The sequence below is a fragment of the Hippopotamus amphibius genome, chromosome 5, assembly GCF_030028045.1.
Source record: "Hippopotamus amphibius kiboko isolate mHipAmp2 chromosome 5, mHipAmp2.hap2, whole genome shotgun sequence".
Taxonomy (NCBI): domain Eukaryota; kingdom Metazoa; phylum Chordata; class Mammalia; order Artiodactyla; family Hippopotamidae; genus Hippopotamus; species Hippopotamus amphibius.
The window spans coordinates 174133749-174146477 of record NC_080190.1 but is presented as its reverse complement, the minus strand read 5'-3'; the positions used below and the strand labels follow the sequence as shown (position 1 = coordinate 174146477).

General features: G+C 62.7%; 3 protein-coding genes across 13 annotated transcripts in view; 1 reads left to right on the top strand and 2 right to left on the bottom strand.

Annotated features, from left to right (window-relative positions):
• Positions 1-8472, bottom strand: part of MROH1 (maestro heat like repeat family member 1) — a 69243-nt gene extending 60771 nt beyond the window's left edge. For 2 of the 11 annotated variants that reach the window (XM_057736693.1, XM_057736698.1), the window contains exons 1-2: positions 2104-2219; positions 1900-2019 (exon numbers count right to left, since the gene is read on the bottom strand). The gene's annotated coding sequence lies outside the window, so the exon portion shown is untranslated. Of the gene's footprint in view, positions 1-1114; positions 1259-1899; positions 2020-2103; positions 2331-2621; positions 2682-2765; positions 2832-8448 lie in introns of those variants that run through there. The other 9 variants (XM_057736691.1, XM_057736706.1, XM_057736702.1 and 6 more) reach the window with 8 other exon arrangements.
• On the top strand, positions 6187-8771 carry LOC130854337 (testis-specific serine/threonine-protein kinase 5-like). The gene is given in 9 exon segments (XM_057737030.1): positions 6187-6390; positions 6762-6869; positions 7024-7226; positions 7289-7368; positions 7713-7785; positions 7787-7843; positions 7950-8065; positions 8454-8615; positions 8668-8771. Coding segments are annotated over 9 exon segments (1107 nt in total).
• Positions 8772-9002: 231 nt separating this feature from the next.
• Positions 9003-12422, bottom strand: HGH1 (HGH1 homolog). The gene is made up of 6 exons (XM_057737029.1): positions 11341-12422; positions 11168-11268; positions 10971-11069; positions 10672-10763; positions 10456-10578; positions 9003-10379 (listed from the first exon to the last, which is right to left on the bottom strand). The coding sequence occupies exons 1-6, from the start codon at positions 12420-12422 to the stop codon at positions 10200-10202; spliced, it is 1677 nt and encodes a 558-aa protein (XP_057593012.1). The 3' UTR covers positions 9003-10199.
• Positions 12423-12729: the final 307 nt, after the last annotated feature.

The following is a 12729-nucleotide window of genomic DNA, read 5'->3' as shown; positions in this document are numbered from 1 at the left end:
ACCTGGCTGGTGGAAGGGCTGGGCTTGACTGGTTTTGTAAGTTTCTACCTGCTACCCCTGCCCCAGGCCAGGAGGTCTGTGCAGCAGACAGACCTGTGGGCACCGTGCTGAGAGCAAATCAAGGTGAACACACCGCAGGGGAAGGGGGTGCAGAGACAGGGAAGGGTCCAGGAGCTCCCCTGCGTCCCGTGGTAAGCACCTCAGAGACACCATCTCTAATCTGCACGGCGAAGCAGGTCTGAGAGGGACACGCTGTGAGCAGCTGGTCAGCGGTGGGGCGGGACTCCCCCAGGACTGGCTCCCACGCAGCCCTCCACGCCCTCCCAGACGCCCCCAGCACAGGGCACGGAACAGGGCCAGCAGAGTCCTGCCTCCCGGCACCACCACGCTGTGAGGAGATGAAGAAGCAGCTCCCTCTCCTCCTCTCCCTCGCTCACCTGTACTCAGCATTCATTCAACGGCATTTAGGAAATGCCCACCAGGTGCTGCCCCCACCCACAGAGCCCCTGGCCGGAAAGATGCCCACTTGTATTACGGCTGCCACATGAACTGGCACAGGCTAACAGAGGTCTTGGGCCAACTTCGCTGAGCTGGAGGGGGGTCAGAAGGGGGCGTGGGAGGCCAAGGAGGGGCCACACACAGGGAGCCCAGAGGCAGCCAGGAGCCAGCCTGGAGGGCAGGTGTGTGACAGGAGACTGGGCAGTCAGGAGGCCCTGGGGTCACGGGAATGCCCCACCCCCACCCACGCACAAAGCCCAGGGTCTTTCCCTCCTAGCACAGGAGGCAGAGAAGGAATCAACTTCCAGAGTGTCCAGCAAGAACCTGGGCAGATGACCCGGGAAGCACAGTCTACAGCTCACTGCTCGCAGTCCCTTGAGAACACTCTTTCTCAACATAAGCCATGCCAAGTGGTGGCACCCCCAACACTGGGTGTCCCCCCACCTCAGTGAAAAGAGCACATTTCTCATGACGTCCAGCAGCCCACATTCCTTGAGCACTGGCAGGAGCTTTCCTGGAGCCCCTACCTCAAGAAGATCAAGTAACTCAGCTCCATGAAGGGGCTCCCGAGAGCTGGGGCTGCTGACCACAGACCAGCAGCGACCCAGCTGCTCACCTGGGCCTCGGTGGACCCCGGGTCTGCACTGCACACAGACGCCGGCTTCCAGGCACCAGCGGCAGCTGTGAACCCAAGAGAGTAAGCAAGAGCCCGCGGTTCCACCTCTGGTCCACTGGGGGCCTCGGCAGGCAGCAAACAGCCCTGGGGGAGCGAGAAACAGCAAGATGCAGGTCTGAACAATCCACAGCAGCCTGGGCACCAGTTTCAAGGTAACCGAGACAGCTCAGCTCCAGGTCACTCCACTCTGACACCAGAGAGACCGGGGACACTTGCTCACCTGAGCCAGGACGGCTGAGGACGCTGCTGACAGCAGCATCCCTGGCCTCTGGCTGCCGGGGCTGTAGCGGCAACCACACCACAATCCTGCCTTGGCTCAAGTGTCCCAAACTCATGATTCCTGCGTGAGTCTCCTGGGCCCAGTGCCTGCTGCCCGTCTCCATCGAGACCACCATCGCCACGCAGACCCAACAGCTCTAACACCATCGTCACCCCGACTTCTCCCTGATCGCCACCTCACCTGCCTCTCTTCCTGTGCCATCACGCACTCAGCCGTCAGCATCGCCCTCTCCTGTTCTCCTGTCTCCCTCCACACCTCTACAGTGACTCTGTGAGGACCGTCTTCCCCACCTCTACCACCATCCCTCTCCAGAGTGGGCCTCTCAAGCCAGCCTTCGCCCCAACGCGACCCGTCCCCCCCACCAGACATCCACGCCAGCTTACATCCCCACACCAGCCCCCTCTACCCCTCCCACCCCTTTGTGCGTCACTGCCCTTGAGCTTACCAGTCAGCCCCGCCCCCACCCCGGCTGGGCTGGCAGAGGGGAACCTCTGTTAAGCGTGCAGATCAGGATCCACGGAGCCCTCTCCTCAGGCCCTGCCGCTGCACCGCAGCCGCGCTGGCGCTACAGGAAATCCAGAACCCAAAGCTGGGCCCAAGAGCCCAGGGGCCGGGGGCTAGCCCTGGCCTAGCACCGCCTAGCTCTCACCTGGGTCGAGAGCCGGACTTCCCGCAGCCCCTGCAGCTGCCCCCCCTACACCGCGTGACCAGGAATCCTCAGGACTGCGGACAAGCAGCTCCCTGCTCTGGACTGCCTCCTCCTCTAACAGCAAAGAGAAAACGGAGCCAGGACAATGGCCCCTGCGCTTTGGGGCTCCAGGGTTCAGGCTCAGCCTCGCACAGAGAGGACCCGCGTCTCCCCTGGGGCAGCAACGACGTGACCACACGCCTCCGGAAAGTGACAGGCGCTAGGGCGGGGGCCCGCACGCCCCCCGGGGAGGGGACGGGCCAGAGCCCCGAGTCCCACCCTGGGAGGAGACGGGCACGGGGCCCGGACTCGCCACGCCATCGCGGGTTAGAGCGTGAGCGGCTCGGCCCCCAGGCCGCTCTTCCGGGTTGTGACGCGGCAAACCCGGCCCCGCGCGGGACCGGGCGCACCTGAGCCCGCGGAAGGGGCGCGGCTCGGCCCCGCGACCCCCGGGACCCTCCCCGCGCTCGCCCGGTGACCTTGGAGAGGCGCCCCTGACTCAGGCTCCCGCGGCGGCCCGGCCAAGGCGGCGGCCCGAGCGTCCGCAGCTCAGCCTTCCCCGACGGGCGCCTCTCCGAGGGGCAGCCGCCGGCACCGACCCCCCGGCCCGGGGCGCCGTTTACCTGAGGACCCGCGGCAGCCGCGGCCGGGGCGCCTCCCTCCTCCTGCCGCGTACCAGAGTGGGCGGGGCCGCGCGCCGAGCCCGCCCCCCAGGGCCCCCGGCCAACCGCGGCAGGGCGCGCGGCAGCCCGGCCCCGCCCCCACGCGACCACTGCGCTCATTGGTCGGAGAGACGTCCTTCTCGCTCGCCCTCCCTCCACCCCGCCCACCGGACCGCAGAGAGCCGGAGTGCGCAAACTCCGCCTCGCGCTCGGCCCCGCCCCCAGCCACCCCCGTGACCGCCACACCTGACTGTTGGGCGCGAGCGCGGCCGCCCTGAGGGCCTCAAGGGGTGAGGCCGGGCAGTGCGCAGGCGCGGACCCGGCCCCCTTCCCACTCTGCGTGTCCGGGTCCGACACTTACACCGCGATGATGCCGGCACACAAACACCGCCCCACAAGCCGGGAGATGCATCGGGGCGCCCAAAGCCGGCCCCCTGGCAAACACATCCCTGTCCAGGTACCCACGCCAGGGGGGCCTGACCTGGACACACAGGCACTGTCATGCCCTGTATCTCTCACACATGAACACACACACTGAACACGCAACAAACAGCCCAGAGACCGCAGGGCCGAGGGCCCCTCCAGAAACAGGTGCACACACGCAAGCTGGAGGCACGCGGTGCAGTCCGCCACCAGCGGGGGGAAGCGAGATGAGCAGGCACGAGGAAAGCTCCTAGCAGGGAACACAGGTAAAACATCCTCTGCGCACACCGCACCGACGTTTGCTTAGGTCAGTCTCCCGAGGCAGGGGAAGTAAAGCAAATGCGACCTAATTAAACTTATAAGCTTTTGCACAGCAAAGGAAACCATAAAACAAAAAGACAGCCTACCGAATGGGAGAAAATACTTGCAAATGATGCGAGCAACAATGGCTTTATTTCCAAAACATACAAACTCATAGAAATCAGTATCCAAAAACAACCGCGTCAAAGTATGGGCAGAAGGGGACTTCCCCGGTAGTCCAATGGGTAAGGCTCTGCGCTCCCAATGAAGGAGGCCCAGGGTTGATCCCTGGTCAGGGAACTAGATCCCACATGCATGCCATAACTAAGAATCTCCATGCTGCAACTAAAGATCCCACGCACCTCAATAAAGACCTGGCACAGCCTAAATAACTTAATTAATTTTAAAAAATGAGCAGAAGACCTAGATAGACATTTCTCCAAAGAAGGTATACAGATGCCCAATAGGACATGAAAAGATGCTCAACATCACTAATTATTAGACAAATGCAAATCAAAACTATGAGGTACCACCTCACTCCAGTCAGAATGGCCATCATTAAAAAGTCTACAGGGGGCTTCCTAGGTGGCGAGTGGTTAAGAATCTGCCTGCCAATGCAGGGCACACGGGTTCGAGCCCTAGCCCCAGGAAGATCCCACATGCCGCGGAGCAACTAAGCCTGTGCGCCACAACTGTTGAGCCTGCGCTTTAGAGCCTGTGAGCCACAACTATTGAGCCCATGTGCTGCAACTACTGAAGCCCATGCACCTAGAGGCAATGCTCCACAACAAGAGAAGCCATGGCAATGAGGAGCCTGCGCACCACAACAAAGAGTAGCGCCCGCGCACAGCAACAAAGACCCAACACAGCCAATAAAATAAAAAAAAAAAAAGTCTACAAGTAACAAATGCTGGAGAGGGTGTGGAGAAAAGGGAACCCTCCTACACTGTTAGTGGGAATGTAAATTGGTGCAGCCACTGTGGCAAACAGCATAGGGGTGCCTCAAAAAACTAAAAATAGAGTTGCCATATGATCCAGCAATCCCATTCTTGGGCATATACATGGAGAAAACTATAAGTTGAAAAGATACATGTACCCCAGTGTTCATAGCAGCACTATTTACAACAGCCAAGACGTGGAAGCAACCTAAATGTCCCTTAACAGATGAATGGATAAAGAAGATGTGGTGCATATACACAATGGGATACTACTCAGCCATAAAAAAGAATGAAATTATGCCATTTACAGCAACATGTATGGACCTAGAGATGATCATGCTAAATGAAGTAGCTCAGAAAGAAAAAAATATCACATGTTAAATCCCCTCCCCTTGAAGTACCTGGAGCAGTTTCTCTTTTCCTAACCCCTAAGTCAGCAATAAATCAATTAGTTTGTCCATATTTCTATCAGGCAATTTGCCAGACAAGGGCTGTGGGTGAGCAAGGGAATATCAAAGACAAGTCTTGCTCTCAAGCAGCTCACAGTCCAACAGGGGTGAGAAAATGCCTCTCAGCAGTTCAATTCCAAGCATTCTAGGGCTTTTCCTGCAATGGGAGTACTGCGTGCACCACAGATCCCAGCGGGGACAAGCCCAGTCCACAGACACTGCCAGGACACCAGCCCCCAGCCACGGTGCGATCCAGCTCACAGAGGAGAGACCATAAACTCGGGCCTCAGTTGTGTCGTCTGTAAAGGGGGCATCGCTTGGTGCTGCTCAGATTTGAAATCCTGCGTGTGAACTGTCTACCATGGGACGAGCACGTTGGGTGAGGTCTGTGCACAGGAGCAGGACTATGGGAGGTGGTAGCTGCAGCTTAGAACAGCACCTGGCACACAGCAGGCTCAGCCCTGAGGCAGCGGCGCTCACGGAAGACTCCAGGGGCCAGGAGAAGGGAGGGACTGTGTTGGCTCCTCTCTCTTGGAGCTGGGGGTTTGAGGTGGGCCCAGGCAGGGGTGGGGGTTCTTTGCTTGCTTGGGGACGTGTCAAGTGTGTAGAGAGCTCTGGGAGAAAGGCCTCCTGCAGCAGGCCTTGGCCTGAGCAGAAGCCTCCAGGCCTCAGCAGAGGAAGGTTGGGTGACCTAGGGAATTCCCTGGAGGTCCAGTGGTTATTACTGGCACTTTCACTGCGAGGGCCTGGGTTCAATCCCTGGTCAGGGAAATAAGATCCTGCAAGACACACAGCATGGCCAAAAGAAAAGGACTTTTTTGGCCCTTGGGGTTCTCACCCCACAGAGTGGGCCTCAGGCAAGGCAGGGCTGGTTCCAGCAAGATGTTCTCAGGGCAAGCAAGTCCTGGGGGACAGGATACCCCTTTCGAGGGCACAATACAGGCACAGCTCTAGAACCTTCCATTCTAGAATCTGCCCCTCCTTTCCCAGAGCCTGCCCTTCCCCACGCCAGTCCAAGGTTGTGTAGCTGTGTTAGCCTTCCACCCTGAGCTCTTAGCCCTGGTCCCTCCCCGTCCCTGCCCCAGTCCCAGCAAGACTTCAGAATCTTAGCTGCAGCCTTGAAGGGGTGCAGGTCCCAGCTGGCTTCCTGCAGCCCCATCACCCCTGTCCTTCTAAAGCAAGTCAGATCTCAGCCGTGCCTCCCAGCCCTCCTCCCCAAGGCCCTGTGGTGAGCGGGATGGCCCCAACCCCTTCCGCAGTGCTCTGATCTCCATGAAGGGCACCGGCAGGCAAAAGCTGGACCAGAGAGCCTTCATGGAGCAGATGCGTGAGTGCAGGGACAACGGCTACCTGCTCTCCTCCAAGAAGATCGGCTCCAGGGCCTTCTCCAAAGTCTACCTGGCCTATGCCACGCAGGAGCGCCTGCAGCACAACTCCAAGCTGGCCTCTGACCTGCGGGGCAAGCGCCACACCACGGTGAGGCAGGCCCGCCTCCTCCCTGCAGGGCGGAGGCCTCATGGCCCACTCTCCAGCCCAGTCCCAGCGGCCCCTGTCCTAACCCACTCAGGCACCTCCCAGGTGCTCTGGCTTCCTCCCGGTTTTGCATCCTCCCTGAAGTCCAAGGCTCTGGCAGGCTGATCACGCCCAGTTCCTGGACCCCTTGAACCCATAAGTGCCCGGGACAGGAGTGAGGCGGAAGGTCAGTGTTGCCTCCCAAGGACGCTGCTCACCAACCCTTACCCCCGCCAAGCTCAGCAATACACCCAAAGGCCCTGAGGCCTGTCCTGCCACATCCCGCCCCTGAGGGACTGCGGTTTTCACACAGTGGCCACCCTCCACCCTCACAGGTGGCTGTCAAAATCGTCTCCACCGCTAAGGCCCCTGTGGAGTTCTCTCGCAAGGTCCTGCCCCGTGAGATCTCATCACTCAATGCTACCTATAAGCACCTGAACGTGGTGGGCAGAGACCCCAGGACATCCTGGCCCCCTCCTGCCCACCCCCTCCCCCTCCTGGGACCCTTATGCTTGGGCCCAATGCCACCTGAGACCCCAGTCCATTGCACCTGATGGCCCCTCCCTGGGGTGATAGCAGGAAGACAGGGTCCGGCAGATGCAGCTATACGAGACCTACCGGAACAGCCAGCGCGCCTACTTGGTACTGGAGCTGGCAACCCGTGGTGACCTGCTGGAGCACCTCAGTGCCGTGTCAGACTGCCACCGCTGCCCCGGGCTGGAGGAGGAGGAGGCCCGCAGGCTGTTCTGGCAGCTGGTCAGTGCCGTGGCCCACTGCCACAACTCAGGCATCGTGCACCGGTGAGGGCGCTGCCCAGCCCTCCCGCCCGGCGCGTGGAAAAACCTGCCTGAGAGTAGCCGAGCCTTGCCTCCCCTTCCCCACACGGGGACCTGAAGTGTGAGAACATCCTGCTAGATGACCGAGGCTTCCTAAAGCTGAGCGGTGAGCCTGCGGCTCAGCCCCCGACCCTGTCGCTAGCCTGGGCCAACTCTGACGCGTCTTCAACTTGAGGGTTGCACAAGCCCACTCTTGCCCCAGCCAGGCCCCCAGCCTCTACACTTGCTTGCTCCAGACTTCTGACCCCAGCGTGCCTTGTCCTTCAACCTTCCTAGGAGGCCTACACCCCACCCTTGCCCACAGCCACACTTACAGTCACCCGCACGCCCCACGCCCACCACACAGCCACCCCTCAGGAGCCCACTTCCGCCCCGCCCCTCCCTCGCGCCCCGCCCTCCCTCGCGCCCCGCCCTCCCTCGCGCCCCGCCCTCCCTGCACGCCCCTTGCAGACCTCGGCTTCGCCCGCTGGTCGGGGCTTAAGAACTGGCTGCTGCGCACCTCCTGTGGCTCTGTGGCCTGCACAGCCCGAGATCCTCACAAGCACGAAGTACAACAGGGAGGGGGCCGACCTGTGGAGCTTGTGAGCACCACCCTACGGGCTCCAGGACCCTGCAGCCAGGACCCCTGGGGAGGAGGGAGGAAGGAGGGAAGGGAGGGGGCGCGCCCTGAGAAGCCGCTGCCCCCAGAGGTGTCCTCCTCTATGCCAAGGTGACCGGAAAGCTACCCTGCGAGGAGCGCCAGCCCCGCCGCATACTGCACCTGAGGCGCGGAGGCCCCACCCTCTGGCCAGGCCTGTCCCCAGGTGAGCACCTCCACCCTACGTCCCTCCCAGGTCCCCGCCCGTTCCTGGGGAGTGGGCAGCAAGAGAGCTGGGTCCGCAGAAGGGTCTTCTGGGAGAGACTCACCTAGCATCCTGCCCCACCCAGGCTGGGAACGGACTGCGGTGAGAGGGAAGCTGGGGTTGCTGGCCCCACTGGGCTTGAACTCTCCACGAGCCCAGGGCAGGCCGCCTCACCCCTCTCTGCCCATCTCCCCACATGTAAAACACCGACACCCTCAGGGCCTTGGGAAGACTGAATGGGACTATCTCTCCAGCTGCCACCGTTGTGGCCGTGATGGCAGCGGGCTGGGGGCACGAGCGGGCAGGGGAGGGGGCGCCGGGGGGCCGCAGCCTTGAGCCCTCACCGCAGAGTGCCAGGACTTGATCCGAGGCCTGCTCCAGCTGCGCCCGCGAGCGCGCCTAGGCCTGCAGCAGGTGGCCACGCACCGCTGGATGCTGCCCACTGCGCGTGCGCCCTTCTGCACCTTGCTGGGCACCACACCAGCTGCGGCCGTTTCACTTGGGTGGGCAGGTGGGTGGCTCTTCTGCGGCCCACCGGACCCTCCCACTGCAGTCGGCTGCAGAGAAGCCAGAGGAGTCCCAGCTCCCAGTGTCCTGGGACAACGTGGAGTCCAGAGCGGACGTAGATCCCCCAAGGCTGCTCCTGCTGCTCCTGCAGCTGCGGTGACCCCAGCAACAGGGCACCCGCCTTGAGAGCACCTCTGGTCCGGCGCCCGAGCCCACGTAGGCTCGCCCGAGACAAGGTGCAGACTCGGTTGCGCTTGGGCTCCGGAGCACGGAGACGGCCAGTCGCGGGGCAGGCCCCTCCAGGCACCCGCTGTCGCTCCACTCCAAGTCCGGCATCCGGAGTGTGCCTCCCCGCTACCTGGTTAACTGAGGGCAGACAGGAGGGCGGGGGCGAGGCCAGATAAAGCGTTTATTCTGTGGAGCCAAGAGTGTGTGCTTCTCAATGCAGGAAGAGGGCTGCGGGCCTTGGGGCATCTGAAAAACCGCCCACATACCTTCCAGAGCTTTAACTCGGGGGAGGGGGGTACAGAGAGGACCAGAGAGGAGGGAGACATCCGGCACCCATGAACAACCCAGTCTTGATGGGAGCGCCAGTGGAGCTGCCTCCAGCTTTGGAGGCAGTACCAGGACTGAGGGCATGGTTGTGGTGGGGGAAGGGTGCTGGGAACTCCTGGGGAGACATGCTATACCCCAGCACCAGGGTACAAGGGGCCCGGGAGGGCCAGGGTGCAGGGGTCCTGTACAAAAGATGGCACTAGGTTTGGTGGGAAGCCCAAGAAGGGAATAAAATGGGGGTGAGAGAGAGCCTACTGGGCCTGGTGGTCAAAGAATCGGAGGCACCACACATGGAGCCGAGGGGGTCCAAGGGGGCAGATGGTGGTCGGGGAAAGACACGAGCCAAGGGCAAGGCTGCAGGCATATCAGGGAGGCTCTCAGCTTGGTAGGCAAGGGGTTCTGCGGAACTGAGGCTCAGGGAAGTTGACTGAGGGAGGGCCTAGCTAGTCAAGGAGAGTGAAGGCATCAGGTCAGTCCAGGACCGGGAAATAAGACATGACAAGCTTGCAAAGACCTGAGGGCTGGGCTTGGGCGTAGGTCAAGCGGAAAGGTGGTGAGGGTGAAGAGGAGGCAGCACCCAGCAAGTGCTCTGAGGATAAGCCACGGGGTGCAGCCCTGGGAGACCCCAGGACAGTCTGTGGCTGGTGAAAATCTCAACAGGTCAGCCCTTTGAGACTGGGTCTCAGGTAGGGCAAGCTGAGGGCCCCAGGCCCCTGTAGCACCCTTGGGACTGGGAAGCTCCAGCTGGACCCTCAGACTTGCAGTGCTTTTCTGTCCAGCCCCGCTGGCCGGCCACCCCCTTGGTGGTACTTGAGCAAGTCACCAGGTTGGGCCAGCTCTGGCTGAACAGTCCTCCTCTGAGCAACCAGCATTCCTGCTGGAAGCAGTAGGGCACAGGGAGCTGCCCTCGACCCTCAGCAAGGCCACACCCTCAGAGCAAGGGGATCCAGAGGCCTCAGACATGCCTGCTCCGGGAGGCCTTGACGGATGGGGAGCAAAGGCGGGCCGGGGGCTGGTGGCAGGCTTCCGGGCCTCAGGTGGGTGCAGCTGCCTCTGCTTGCGGCTCTGGGCCCAGCTCCCGCTCCCGCCGCTCCCACTCACACCGCTCCTGCTCCTGGCGGTCCTGCTGCTGCAGCTGCCGCTCGACACCCTCCGGCACCTGCACCTCCAGCAGGTTTTCCAGGCCGCGCTCCGGCTCATCCCCAATAAGAACCTGCCAGCAGGGGAGGCAGGTGAGCAGCTGGCTGGCACCCTGTGGACGCCCACCACTCCCCCAGCCCTGCACCCACCTGAATGAGTTTCTCACAAGCCACCCGCACATCAGGCTCTGGCTCCCAGCTGTGCAGCTCTCGCAGGATCAGGTAGGCTCCCTGGTCCCTCACCTGCTTCCGACCAGGTGCCGTGGCTGTCAGCTGGAACAGGGCAGAGGTTAGCCAGACATCAGCGTGCCGATGTACAGGTGTGTGTGTTGGGGGTGGCGTTAATGTAGCAGGACCCCTGCTCACCAGCATGATGGCCTCGATGAGCATCTTGCGGATGTCAGCATCAGGCTCTCGCTGCTTGTCTGAAGGCAGGTACTGCAGGTCAACGGGCAGCCCTAGGGGTGAATTGGCAAGTCCCTGGCTCCCTACGCTGGCCCCTGGACAGCTAGCAAGACCGTGCCATTGTAAGACCCATCTGTGCTCAGCAACTCCCTTCTGGAAGGCTTCAGAAGGGACCCTGACCTGGACACCTCCTTCTGCCTCTCCCCCACTGGCCTCCCCTCCTGCCAGACCAACCCTGAGGCTTGAGGCAAGCCACTCACGCTCCATCTCCTCCTCGGAGAAGTCCTCGGGCCCAGCCAGGGGCAGCAGCAAGAAGGGGAGAATGTCCACCTCGGGCCCAAGCAGCCACTCATGGTGTCCTGGGGGGAAACAGGAATGGAGACCAGTCCAGAGGGGCCCCAGGGTCCAGTCTGTTCCCCCGACTCCCCGACGGGGCAGCTTCCCCCCCACCACTCACGGTGCTCGAAGCAGCAGTTTCGCAGTGTCCCCACCACACCGCCCCTGCGCACCGAGGAGTCCGGGTATCGGGTGAGGGGCAGCAGCCGCTGGACCACGCACCTGGAAGGAAGGACCGCTCAGTGCCGTCGCGGCTCCCTTCCACCCCCTCCCCGCGAGCGCCCCGGGCTTCACCTGCCGGGGTCCAGCAGGAAAGCGCGCGCCGCGGGCCGCTGGCTGAGGTTGGAGAGTACCGGCCCCAAGCAGTGCAGGGGCGCGCGGGCGTTGTAGCCGGGAGTGCACAGCGCGCGCACCAGCCGCTCCAGGCCCGACTCCCCGGGCCCCGCGGCCGCCAGCGCCGCCATCAGCGCGGCCGCCGGCCCCGGCTCGCGGCTGAGGTTGGCCAGCACGGCGGCCGCCTCCTCGGCCCAGGGCCACTGTGGGTCCAACGCGCAGCCCAGCAGGCGGGCCGGCAGCCCGGGCTCGGCCGCCAGCAGCGGCTCGTGCAGGCCGGGGTCGGCGGCCAGGTTGACGAGCGCGCGCGCGGCGTCCCGGGCCGGGGCGGGAGCGGGGGCCGCCGCCAGCGCGCCCAGCGCCCGCAGCAGGGCCGCCTGGCCGGCCAGCAGCGCGCGGCCGGGCCCCGAGCCGCTCAGCTCCAGCGCGTGCTGCGCCGCCGCCGCCTGCAGGTCGGGCCGCGCCCCGAGCGCCAGGAAGGGCAGCAGCTCCGCCGCCGCCGCCGCCGCCTCCGGGCCGGCCTCCGGCATCGGCGACCCCACGGAGGCGAGGCCACCGGCCCCGTCCTTTCCCACGCGCGTCCCTGCGCGCCCGTGCGCGCGCTCCGCTCGGCCTGGCGCCTCCGGCGGCGGCGCGGCCCCGCCCAGCAGGGGAGCGGAAGCCGCGGCGACCAGTCCGAGGCCACCAGCCCTGCGCCGGGGCGGGACCGCGCGGAGCCCGGGACGGCGGGGCGGGCCCCGGAAGGGCGGCGTCGCTGGGCGCGGCGGCCTTCCCGGTGCGGCCTCTGTCCCGCGGGCGGCTCGCGAGTTTTGTTTAGCACGGGTGCATCTCGGCCAGTGAGGAACATCGGCCTGCAGCTCCCTCCTCTGGAGGTGTGTGTGTCTGGCGTGGGGCCAGGCAGAAGGGTTGGGCAAAGTGTTCTTATGAATTTTCTGGAAGGGTTTGTAAAACCAGGATTGCTTCTTCCCTAGATGTTCGGTGAAGCCATCTGGGCCTGAAACTTTCTGGGAAGGCTTTTCAACTGCACATTCAATTCCTTTCATAGAAACTTGGCTATTCAGGTTATTTGCTTCTTGGGCTACTTGTGGTGCTTTGCGTGTTCTAAGGAATTAGCCCATTTCATCTAGACTGTTAACAGCCATAAAGTTGTTCCTAATATTCCCTTCTTATCCTCTTACTGCATGTGCAATCTGTCGCGGGTCACCTCTGTCATCCCTGATATTGGTAACCTGTGTCTCTGTCCTCCTTTTGTCTTGCCGGAGGTTTGCCAATTTTGTTGATGTTCTTAAATAACCACCTTTTGGATTAACTTATTTTCTTTATTGTTTTCTTTTTCACGTTTATTGATTT

Coding starts and splice junctions, on each gene's coding strand:
- HGH1 (XM_057737029.1), bottom strand. CDS start 12,422: ATGAAAGGAATTGAATGTGCAGTTGAAAAGCCTTCCCAGAAAGTTTCA. Junction 11,269..11,340: donor TTCCTGCTGGACCCCGGCAG/GTGAAGCCCGGG, acceptor CCTTCCTTCCAG/GTGCGTGGTCCAGCGGCTGC. Junction 10,764..10,970: donor CTCCGAGGAGGAGATGGAGC/GTGAGTGGCTTG, acceptor ATTCACCCCTAG/GGCTGCCCGTTGACCTGCAG.